At 37.1% G+C, this 12678-nt stretch overlaps 1 protein-coding gene across 1 annotated transcript in view; it reads right to left on the bottom strand.

The window, feature by feature from the left end:
* Positions 1-830: 830 nt before the first annotated feature.
* Positions 831-12678, bottom strand: part of LOC103811720 (calcium-dependent secretion activator 2-like) — a 132549-nt gene continuing 120701 nt past the window's right edge. Inside the window, exons 23-24 of the mRNA XM_009084709.1 lie at positions 5387-5491; positions 831-1789 (exon numbers count right to left, since the gene is read on the bottom strand). Coding sequence (XP_009082957.1) covers positions 1619-1789; positions 5387-5491 — 276 coding nt within the window. The 3' untranslated portion in view covers positions 831-1618. The remainder of the gene's footprint in view (positions 1790-5386; positions 5492-12678) is intronic.

Below are 12678 nucleotides of genomic sequence, written 5' to 3' on the forward strand. Positions count from 1 at the left end.
TGCGTGTCTGTACTTCTGCCCTCCTAGTCTTCCCAGGCACCTCTGGGCAAGCAGTCAGTTGGGACACGAGGAGCTGAGCAGAATGGTCTTCCTTACCAGCTCCCAGTTCTTCTTTTGCTGGATTAATCTCAGCTCACATGCAGACGAGATGGTTGGTTTACCACGGGAAAAAATTGCCACTTAAGGTTTCTCCCTAGACAGCTTGGAGAAGTGTAACTTGCCCTTCTCTGCTTGGCTGAGCTTCCAAGTGTGCTGCAAGCCACTCTCCCTGCAGCTGTCACTCTCAGTTCCCGCAGCCCTGCGTGCTTGCGACAGACCCCAGAAGTCCTATGGAATATTCTTGCAGGGAAACCTCATGTCAGTCTTGTAAACCCTCAACAGGCCCTCAGTGAAGCCCTTCAGGTTTAACACTGTGACTCAACAAGGACCTCAGGAACCCTCATTACTTCTTTGGGTGCTATCTGTGTTCTTTTCAATTTTGCCTACACAAACCCAAGAATTAGTCATGTTCCCACAAAAAAAAAAAGAAATAAAATTGCAGCTGTATTTTTTTGTAAGCTCTGTGAGTTTTGACTGATGAAAATTGGAATTCTCTCCAGTTCATATTGAGGGCATCAAAAAATGTGCAGTGGGCACTGTCTGTTAATCTGCTAGTGAAGGGATTTTGATTGCTTTTTGCCTTTATCAAGGCATTGTGTCCTTGGGTATTTGTTTGTTATAGATATCTGCTCTACAAAAGAAACATATTCACTATAAATCACTATTTAAACTATATAGAATGATCTTTCAAAAAACTTGTTCTCATGAAGAATCATACAATGGTTCAAATGGTTTGAAATTTTGAAAACATCTTTTAATTGTAGAACTCTATACAAACTTGGGTAGATACAGAAATGGTCACGACAAAATGTGTTCTTATTGCCTGAAAATTTTCACAGAAATACAAACATTGATGGCAAGCTTACTGACATCCAACAGGATGAGATATCTTTAAACTTGCAAAATGAATAGACACAACACTCCTAAGCAGTTTGTATGTATTTGACTGCCCTTAAAGTCCTACTACTTATATACCAACCTCAGTATACAAAGAACCAAGATTAAAATTTTTAATGCACATCACATAATAATGTAAAATTAAGCACAAAAAAAGGTAAACAAAGTGTAACCCTGAAAATACACTATTTTTTTACCTAGGGCATTGCCTTACTCCAAGAATGATTTCCTGTATAGTTGTGTTTTAAGCGAGACACACATTTTGTTTCTGCACAGAATGTCAGTATCAGATGGAGATACAAAAACAAATGTTAACAAAACAAAAGGGAAAGAAACATAATCACAAGTAGAACTCAAACTCCATGCCAGTGTTCTTGCAGCCCTAAGCAAAGCTATACATAAAAATATGCTACAACCATTGTTCTCCAAAAGTCCTTGACACTTTTCCTCTGATCTTTTTTTTTCTCTCTTTTAAATGGAGCAAATTACATTTCTGCACCAATATCATAAGGCAAAACTATAAATGCAACTACAAGGACAAGTTACCAAAAAAACCCCAAGCCAAGATAATCACCACCCTCAGACCATCACCCCTCAACTCCAGATGCTTAGTGAAATAATATCATCCTTCCTCCTCATCACTGTCTTTCATAGTAATGCCCTGAAGTCCTCCTGCATCCGTGACTGAGACTGTGGCTTCCTCCACGGTCAGACGGCTGTGAACGGTATCGTAGGTCTTACTGTTCAGCGTTCCCTCCATCACGCCTTGCAACCTGAAGTCTCGGTAAGTTTTCTGTGGCAAAAATAAAACATCCTGAATTGGACTCCAGCAAGTGTAAGCAGGCTTTCACTACACACTGGCCATTTCTAGCATGCCAGCGGCACAGCTTCATTCCTCCTGCAGTTAGGGACCTATCATCTTGTTAAAGATTTTTTCTGAGCTGCATGAGATTTCTACAAACTAGAGATTCTAATTTGATGGTAATTCCTTTAAGAGATTGTGTTTTGTGCTACAGAATACTATAACTGCTGATTTCTCAGTAACTTCCATTTGTCTTATTTATTCAATAAGAAACCAGCAAAGAATTTTACTAACTACATGCTGAAATGTGAATTTGGCTACAGGTAGTTTCTGTGAGAAAATGTAAATGCCTCACTCTTTTGCCATAGTGTAATTTTATTTACATTTATCTTTACATTTATATGCCAAATGTAGAAAAATAAACTTAGATTATAATCTATATTCTACAATGACAACATTTCCCAGATGACTACTTCAGTCAGTTAATTTATGTTCTAAGTCTTCTCTACATCTTATTTTTTTTCTCCTTGAGAAGGTTTTGTTTCCCTGGTATACATCCTTTCTACGAACCAGCAGATATGACTTTCCTCTTTGACTTTCCATCACATAAGAACTCTGAGTGGAATTGTTTTATTCATCAATGCTATGCTCAAGTGAGCACATGGAAAATCATCTACCTTCTTTATTTTTAAACTGTAACACATTTAAAATAATCTTTCCTGAAGTTACTAAAAAGCTCAAAAATGCCAAGTTGATCTAGCTAATTTCTTAGGTTGTGTACACTACCACTACAAATTCAAAATGTTTATGGAAGAGAATATGGGTACAAGAAAATGGAAGATAATTAAGCGCTATCTCGCCCATTCTTCTGCCTGAGGAGAAGACCATGAACAACCCTTAGAGAGAGAAAAGAGTTGATCTTGTTTCACTCAATAATTCAGAGAACTGCAAAAGACACCTCTTAAAATGGGTAACAATCAGCTGGGAGATTTTTTTTCTACCACTATCTATGATGATTATTTAAACCTTGTTTGAATCACTGCAACTGAGATTTATTTGACTTTCACAGGTCAACCTCAGAGTCAATGGATGCAGCTTATGTTTTGCTCACACACTCCTGTGAGTACCCCGCCTGGTCTTTTTCAAGTGTCACCATTGCATTCCCTTTTTATAACACTGTGCATTCAATTTGCTTTTATGCTGTTAACAGGTCCTACAGCAATTTCTTTCAGTTTCACATTGTATTCTTCCCATTCTCAGACCAGCACTCTGGGGTTCAGACATTGCTCTTCTCTTGACATAGTTTTGCAGGATAATAATGTTCACTTCCAAGCTTAATTTTTCATTTCTCCCTAACTTTCCTTTTGGTCCTTGACCCTTCTTTAGTCACATCCCTCTGCACGTGTCTCAGACATCTAACAAAACCTTTATGCCATCATAAGCCTTTAAAGGGAACAATGTTTCTTCTGGTCTTTCTTAATAATGCCACTATCTTTGTTGCATTCAAACATGAAAGAATTATATTTCCCATATCCCTTAAAAACTACCTCCTTGTTTTTATTTATTCATTAACCTATTATTAATATTTTCAAGACATAACAGGGGCAATACAGCTTCCCAGTTGTTTTTTATTTTCCTTTTCCAAAAGCAAACAGAAAAGTGCTTTCATTTGCTCTAGAGTTTGGAGGAACAGTGCCACCCCACATGTCTCTCCCCAGTTGGGCTGCAGCTGGGAAAGTTTCTTATGATACTCGAATCACTGTTTCTTATTTCCCAGCAGCCTTCTGTCTGCTGAGTTCCTGTTTTACCAGTTCTGTCTTCTTCACCCACCAAAACACAGGTGCACAAAATTTTCTGTTTTCCTGTACATTACCAGAACCAATATGATTGACATCACCTTCTTCAATCTTCTATATCCACAGAAGGTGCCATGGAGTAACACCCTTGGAATTTATGTGCAGAGAAAACCAGGTGTATGGGCACAGAAAGGCCACCACCATAAGCAGGTAGACTTCAATTTTGTAAGTGCTTCTTTTAATCTGCCTGATGATATTTTACTGGTATAATTTAGCTTGCCCATTCTTAGGTCTCACTGAGCACAGGTTTTAGATCCTCTAACACCTATTTTTTATTCTGCAGAGGATGATAACTACCTTGGAGAGGTACTCTTTACAAGGGCATGTAGTGACAGGACAAGAAGGAATGGATTCAAACAGAAAGGTTGTAGGTTTAGGTTAGATATTAGGAAAAAGTCTTTGCTGTGAGGGTGGTGAGGCACTGGAACAGGTTGCCCAGAGAAGTTGTGAATGCCCTATCTCTGGCGTTGTTCAAGGCCAGGCTGGATGGAACTCTGAGCAACCTGGTTGAGTGAAAGATGTCTCTGCTCATGGCAGGGGGATTGTAACTGCATAGTCTTTATGGTCTCTTCCAAACCATTCTATGATTCTATGACTCACCTGAGAATAGCTTTAAGCCTTTCACAAGAGCCATTCATTTCAACAAGCAATAGCAAACTGCTTTTGGCATTTAGGCACATAATATAATGGAGAGCCAAATCCTATTCCTAGAGAAATCAATTAAGGTCAAAAATAGCAAAGCTAAGCTTGAGTGGTTCAGGGAGCCACGATGCCATCATTATTATGACTGTTTTCTTGCATCAATATCTGTTCAGTTACTTATTCTAGGGATCCTGAAAGTTGTAGCTGCAATTCTGGTGTCCATGAGTTAAAATGCTTCCGACTTTATAGTCTTGCATGAACTTCATGAGAAAATATTCTGAAGAAACCCAGGTCAACACTGACAACAGGTGCTTCTTATTCCACATTTGTACAGATAATAAGAGTGTCCAAAGTTAAACAAGACAGAATTAGAAGGAAAAAAAATCAGAAATGGATTTCTGTCTCTTGCCTAAGGGTATTAGCTAAGATCTGAATGGGAATTAGAAGGAAGCTTTCTCTTATGGTAGGTTAACCCATAATTGCCTATTGCAATGTATATTACATTTTGCTTGGAAGCATTTGACATTGGCCTGTGTAAATGACTGAGGACTGAACTGGAGGGACTGGTATTTCTATTGATACTTATCCCCCAGTACAAAAGATTAGAAAATGTTATCTAATACATTGAATACTGTTTTCAATTAAACCTAGTAACCACGTGCATAAAAGAGAAAATAGTTCCTTTTCTCAGGAAAGGGAGAAAAACGGAGAAAGAATGCCACTGGAATTATTAAGGTAAGCAAAAAAATCAGTAAAAAGACAAACAATAATTTATTAAGAATGCCATTCAGCACTGCTGTACAGCTAGCAGTAACCTGCCAAAATTCCTTGGAACAATCTTAATTGTCACCGAGTCCAGAATGGAAGACAAATAGTAGTGCACATATAATTAACATTAGAGGGTTTAATAAGTTATTTTACTTCTGGAATTTGCTAAAACCTGGGGGAAAACTCTCAACCTAAAACTACATAAGTTCATGACTTAATTCCACATTTTCTAACTTTTAGGGTGACCTGTACTTATCCATGTTGATACATTATTACTTTTCTCTCTTTAGCATGCAGTCTAATGCAAAAAAATTTCATTTACCTTAACTATCTTGATGAGAGTCTTCAGCTGGTAGATGTGAAGCTGAAGGTCTAATCTATCAGCCAGCCACATGCTTATGACTTTCATGGAGTTGCTATACCATTGCTGAAAAGAAGGATAAAAACCACAAACAAACACCACCATATAACACTGCAGTATTCATTTAACAGATCTGGTAATGAGAGGTAATGAAACACTTTGAAATGATCACAGATCAGCACTTGAAGTCAACAATGATATAATTTCCTGTTATGAGAATTGCATGGGTCAGTAGGAAATCAAATAACTTGACCTAGACTGTTCTTTACATGAATTAGCACCTGCCATTTTATCTTTCAGTTACAACATTTTCAAACAAAATAGTGTTATGCTCTTTGTTATCTGTCAGTGAGAATGGATATTAAAGATACAATTACATGAGAGAATTGACAGCTAAAACAGCAAGGGAAAAAACAGGTAGGGTATGTAGGGTTCCAGCATCAGAGAATATGGAATCTGTCTGCTATTTTTTTATTTTAGATTGCTTCATTATCAGGTAAAAATATCAGAAATCCCTGGAAACTTATATTTAAGTATGGTCAAAACACCACTCCACCCCTCCCAAAATAGGTTTTGTTTTACATTAATTACTAATTATTATTACAGCCTACCTTATTTCCTTTTTATGTCTTAGGCAGGGGTATGTTTTCACTCAACACTTCACAAACAGATGGGTTAAGAATAAGCTCTCTGCTGTTTGTGTCTATGTTACTGTAAAAAAATGCTCAGTTCCAAATAGCTACTATAATAGTTCTTTGACATTAACTGGATTAAGAGATTTTGCTAAATATAGTTGTAGCATTTTTCCTCCCCCTTCCTGTAAAATACCAACCAGATGGCATTTAGTCAAACTGTAAAAAAGAAGGGATTTTTTTTTTCATTTTACCAGTGAGAGATTAAGAGAGTTTGTGTCATAGCTCCATTTCTAGTCTCTTTCCCCACAGGGAAGAGGCTTAAATTCATTTCTAATGTAATTTCTTGCAAAATACAGAGATATGCAAAGAGAGAAAACCATGTGCATATTTCAAAATGCAGCATGTTAGGCAAGGTATAGTTTGTGAAAGTAAGTCAAAAGAAATATCTAATGTCTCATTAGCCACCTTCACATTAACAAATAAAATAAAATGCATACTAAAAAATTATGACAAATTACTGGCAACTGCATAGAACAAAGGAAAGAAATAGAACTCTTTCATCAAAATGTAAACCCTCTGGAAAAAGCTTTAAAAGGATACAGTAAATAAATATACATACTTTTTTTTCCTTACAGTAAACAGTCTCATCACATTGTAACTATCAGTTTTAAGATAAGTTTGAAATTAGATTTTCATATAATAATGGATTCTTCTTTTTTTTCTGAATGTGTTAAAATGCATTTTAATTATAAATCAGTGGAAATAAATTACCTTTACTTTTTTAGAGTTTCTCCTATCTGGTATTTTACAGAAGTTAACAGACACACCATGCAAAAAGTGGATAGCTACACATTTCATAAAAGTAGTTTGATTTATTCAATAAAATGTGAGACCGATATCCATAACACACTGTTTTTTAATCACTGAATGACATTCTTATACTATTCATAGTATTTTACCCCAATTTGCATGCTGGTATTGATTCCCTCTGTAAGTACTTGCAAAATATTTGTAATGTAACAGAGTTGTTACTAAGTGGCAGCTGTAAACTATATGACAGGTGTTGTATGTATGCAGATGTCTAGAAAATAAAATACAGTTGAGTTTATTCACTTAGAGAACTCCATTGATCTAAATAAACATGAAAATTCCTATGTCGAACATTCTATCCAGATGGAGTAAGATGAGCTCAATTATTATATTATCCCTCAGACTCTACAGTTGTTAATCTTAAACATAATTCTGGGAGAGAGAATTATTTTAGTAATGGAACTTTCTCAGCACTGATATTCTTCCCTGAAAAAACATCCAGAAACGTATCTGTGATGTATTTTGTTTGTATCAAGCAGAAAGCAGAAGGGGCTCATATTTGCTCACACAAACAAACTAGAGACAGGATTGAAAATTCTGACATCGATTTTCCCATGCAACACCACTGAGCAGTGCCAGATCACTGAGAATAGACTGTTTTCTGGCAAAACGTGTGTTTTAAAGCCCATCCAGATAACTTAATTAAGATATATGCAGTAACACTTAGACTTTCCCTATATATCTGTGATATTCTTACCTGCACTGAAAAGAAACCTAAGAAATTGGAGGAAATTAATTTTTCTACTCAAATTTATGAATAAAAACAATATAATATTTTTCCTGACTAGTTCTGATACATTAAACTTTCAGTAGAAATTTTTAATTTGATGATTGTGGAATAATACTACAGTACTTGCTCCTCTGTCAACATACCTTGTTCAGAAGAAATATGACTGCTATTGTATTAGGAAAAAAAATCTATTCTTATTTTGAGTTGTCAAAGTAATTTTAATAAAAATTTCATCCAGTATATTTTTAGAGATCTTCCAAAGGTACTTGTAGTTAGGATTCCTGTTCACTATTGGTCTTATACCCACTAGTTTTGAGCACCAAGTATAGGCTGAAGCTGCATAAACATAAATCTGCCGGACTTCATAGCAAGAAAAGTAAATATTTCCCTGTTGTTTCTTTTGGAGTCTGTTAAGAAGCTCAGTACTGCAAATGCCTCTCAGAGGTGGAATCCAAGGCCACACATTTTGACAATCACAAGCACGTTATAGAGACAGGGATGGATCTACTGTGACTTACGGGAATCTATAATAGTAACTACAACAACAGTAATAATAAGTCCTTCTAACTGGTTTTAGGAAAATATCACTTTCCTGTTAGTAACAATAGCAGTGAAAGGACAATGTACCTCTTGCAGATGTCATTATATGGTATTAGTGCCACATTCTTTGCTATTGTCTACGCAAGAATAAAGCAGAAAGTGTTTATTATATACTTTTTTTCAAACTGGCACGTAATAGCAGCCAACCACTTTAACAGAAATATTTGCCTCCTTATTTCCCCCTCTCTTCTTACTCACAGCTCACCCAGCTCCTGTAAGGGCATGCATTACTCACTTCATTTTCCTGAGATACCTCTTTTAAAGTAAAAAATAAGAGAAAAGGAAAGGCTAGGGTTGACTCTGTGAGACCCTTGTATTTATTCACAGTTATTGTGCATGACTGTACACTGGTAAATCATATTAGCAGCCCATCTCCCCATCAAGCTGCTACTTGCTTTCCAGCCCTGGGAAGGTTCAACAAATCAACAGGAGCACGGAAAACAGAACATCAGTCTAATCTAGTGTTTAAGGTGAAGTTTTCAAACCCAATCTAAGAAGATCTTTAGAGCAAGCAACAAGCTGAAGGGCTCAGAAGGTGGTATTGACAATGAAAGAGAGTTGAAATATTGAGAAGCGCAGCACTTGTGCATTTTTAATAACAACAGGGGCAACAAGGACACAGCTCCCTCGGTGCCAATAGTTGCCACACCAGGGCTATAAACGCTCTCAGTTCATCAGATTTCTTAAACAGTTCATCAGCTTTCTTAAACACCCTAAACCCCCTCAGCGGACCTTTAGTCTTAAATTAACAAACCAAAGCAATGAAAGAGGGTGCAGCTTGAATGGCCAGCATTGATCCCCAACGGGGCTCGGCGCGGCTACAGGCACTGAAAAACTCACTCCATTGTCGGGAGGAATTGACAAACCTCCTCGCCTAAATAGTTCAGCTCAGGCAGGCTGGAGGCACGCAGCTGTAAAGGGCTCCCCTCGCCCCGCTCCCAGCGCTCACAATGCGCCAGGCATGAGCTCTTTGTCAGGCCCAGACTCTGCAATTTTCTAACAAGGATTAAAGTTGTTTCTCGGCAGGGCCAGTGAAAAGCGATTTAGCAACATACCGTGCTTTCTTCAGGCAAGTTAAAGAGAAGTAGTTAAGGAATTTCATTATTCTGTTGACCGGTGGAAATACAAAACAAATATATTAAATATTCACCATCTTTCTGGGTGTCTGAGCCATAACATTCGCAGAACGGTTCAATTAAATATAACACTTATGGGCTGAAAGCAAGCACTTCAGATTTATTTTTGAAGTTTTATAAAAAGGTGCAGCTGTTTGCCACCTGGAAGGAGGCTCAATACATACTAATACACAATGCTTTAGTCCTTCTAGGGCTGGTGTCCCTAACGCCTCAGACGCAAGACCCCGTTGAGTTTCTATACCTTTGCCTGTTCTTGATAAATGGGCACTGACAAAATGCTTTTTCTGCTGAATATGGCAGGGAGAACAGCTTTTCTAGGAACTGCATTTTATCTTCTTACTGAAGCCTTTATCGCACTATTGATCAGGAATTTAGTCACTCAGACGACAACGGGATGTTTTTACTTCCTTCAGCTTTACTTGCCCTACCAGGAACAATAACAAAAAGTATACTTCTCACTGAAGAGATTGTACACCAAATGCAGCACAAGCTAAAATGTATAAGAAGTAACATAAGCATGTTAAACACTAAGTGCTAAGAAGCCTAGCTTTTATTAAAAGGCAATGCTATCATATTGCTTCAGGATTTTGACAGCTAGCACAAGGTGTGTGCCAGGGAACTTTTAAAACATTTAAAAATTGCTAAATGGTGAAAGAATAAACAAGTTATTACTTAAAAATGAAAACAACAAAAGTTAGGAAAAAAGGTCCTGATTTAAGTTTCATAATTTCCTTCCCTCTTTGTAAAATACGAATAATTATACTGACTTCCTCTGTTGAATGTTAATGATAATGAGGGAAACAAGTGTCATTTTTGGAGTCTTTGAAAATACTCTGAGGTCTACAAGTTATACCTGCATTTTCAAGTTATACCTAAATATCACTCCCAAACTTAGGGGTGGGCCACCGTAATACATCAGAAGGTGTGGATACATAGGAACACCAAAACAAGAAATGAAATCAGAAGACGTAATTAGCATTCAAAATATCTTTATTTTTCTTTTCCAGAAATTAAAAGTATGTAGTTGCAGACTAAAGCAACAATGAAGCAACTTTGCAGAAACATAAAAGATGTTTATGCTTTTCCCTCAGGCTTAGGTAGCCTTTTGACTAAGAAAGCCTGAGAAACCTTTGAAGACTGAGACAACTGTAGGTAGACATGAACAGAAAATTGAACGTATCAAAATATAGAAATTTTGTTTGTTGTCTCTTATCAGCCTTCCAGTTCTGATTCCTGACATGGACAATTTATGAACTGGTTAAAATACCAATTTCTTCTAATGGTGGGAGACCAGAACTTGCTGACTAGTGATGTAGTGCCCTCCCACCAATTCCCTGGCTGTCAGTATGCAGTTTCTCATTATACCTAGCCTCACAGTGCCACAATAAAATATTGAGCTAGGTTTGACTCTGAGCACCCAAGTTTACAGTGCCAGCCCTGAAAATATTTTCTCATCAAAATCCAGAATTTTGCCCTCATGGACAGTGCATGCAAAGGTGATTTAAATTTTTTTTTTTTGGTGCTTGTGTGAGTCACATCATCAGTGTTCTGAATTATCAGAGATTTCTATGTTGTTGAGATCTGCTTCTACAGTAGTGCCAGTAAGATTCAGCTGGCAGAAATGGTCAGTTAGCTAGTCTTTTCCTTAGGAAACAGAAATTATACCTTCTTTAGATACAACAAAATTTTCAAGCACACTTGTACTGGCTATTCTTACAGCTACTCCAATGCTGCCAGCTCTTTGGGCTTTTTTTTGCAAGAGTAATATTTCTGTTTAAGACATCAAAGAAGCTTGTATTATGAAAATTGTCTCCACCTTTTGATTCAAAGCACTGCTATGACTGGAGAAAAAATATTATGTGCATAAATTTTACAGCAAAACTCATATAACTGTGCTGAGACTTAGAATCATATCTTCTTTTTACAGGCACTGACCAAGGGCTGCTTCACCTATGTGTTCATGTCTATTTCCACAGGACACATTACTTTTATTGTTACTTAAAACATCAAATATAATCAATAACTATTAAAACCAGAAGAGTACTTTAATAAACTTATCTTTCATTCAATAATAGTATAAATAATTGGCAGATATCATACCTGCAAAGCCTGGGAAACTTTTGCATTTCTTAAAAGCTCACGGAGTTCAAGGAAAATACTATTGGTTTTGGGGGTCACCATGATGCCACTATACTTATTCCTTTTGCACTTTTTTTCCCCCTAGGAGTTGCCATTTAAGATAAACTGAAAGTAATTAAGATTTAGGTAAGCACAAGTGGAAAATCCATGGAGTTATTCTTGCTGGAACTGTGGGGTTAGCAGGCAGTACAAACAAGTGAAACTTTTTCCCTACTCCAAAATAAAAAAAAATCAGATGTTTAAAAGTCCTTGATCTGGAAAATGCAAATGAATAAATCAGTATTGTGTGAAATGCAAAAGCTCTATCTCTGTTCCCCATTTTGCTGCAGTCTCTTCCCATGTTTTCATTCAAGGACCTGCCCAGAAGTCCTTACATTGCTGTGTCACTCATTTCTGCTGTAATATTCCTGAGCCCTGTGTTCTCTCGTGCTCCTACTTTACACAGAGCCCCTGACACATATCTCTTTCACCTCACCAGTGTCTTACACTTGCTTGGCACCACTTATCCAAGCAACTTCCTGGAAACATCTCAGGCTTACATCCAGCCTCCATGTTTTGTTTCTTCCTCTAGGACTGAAAGGCTAAACAAAGTTTTGAACTTTGTCTTGGGAATGTGCAAAAGGGTTGACAGCCTAAATTACAGGTATGTGTAGAAGGAAAGGAGAAGTTAGAAAGAAACCAGATACCACCATCTGCTTCAACAGTCATATTTCTTCTGATACAGTGATCAAGACCAAGATTTCTTTAGGAATTTACAATTACAAACTCTGTTCAGGTACAAACCACTTTTTTTAAAAAAAATGATGTTTTATTTCCTCCCTTTCTCCCCCTTTAAAAAAATTCTGACTATAGCAGAAATGTGAACTTGCCTCTTGCACCTTTGCTAGGTCAAGGAAAAAAAGCTATTCTTTCTTCCAGGGGACTCTGGTTTTCTTCTGCCCTTTTTTTGTGCCATTACTCTAACCTCTCAGGGAGCTCAGAAAGCATTTTGTTTTTCTTAAGAACAAACACTTTAGTCTCTAGTCAGTCTCTTCCCTGCCTGTTTGAATGAAGGATTCCCATTGCCACTCCCTAAGCAATCAGGGAACAGGGAAAGGAGCTTAACAGACAAAGGAATCCAAACCTCGACAGAAAGACCTTGTT

This window comes from Acanthisitta chloris, unplaced genomic scaffold (genome assembly GCF_000695815.1).
Source record: "Acanthisitta chloris isolate BGI_N310 unplaced genomic scaffold, ASM69581v1 scaffold3441, whole genome shotgun sequence".
Lineage (NCBI taxonomy): Eukaryota > Metazoa > Chordata > Aves > Passeriformes > Acanthisittidae > Acanthisitta > Acanthisitta chloris.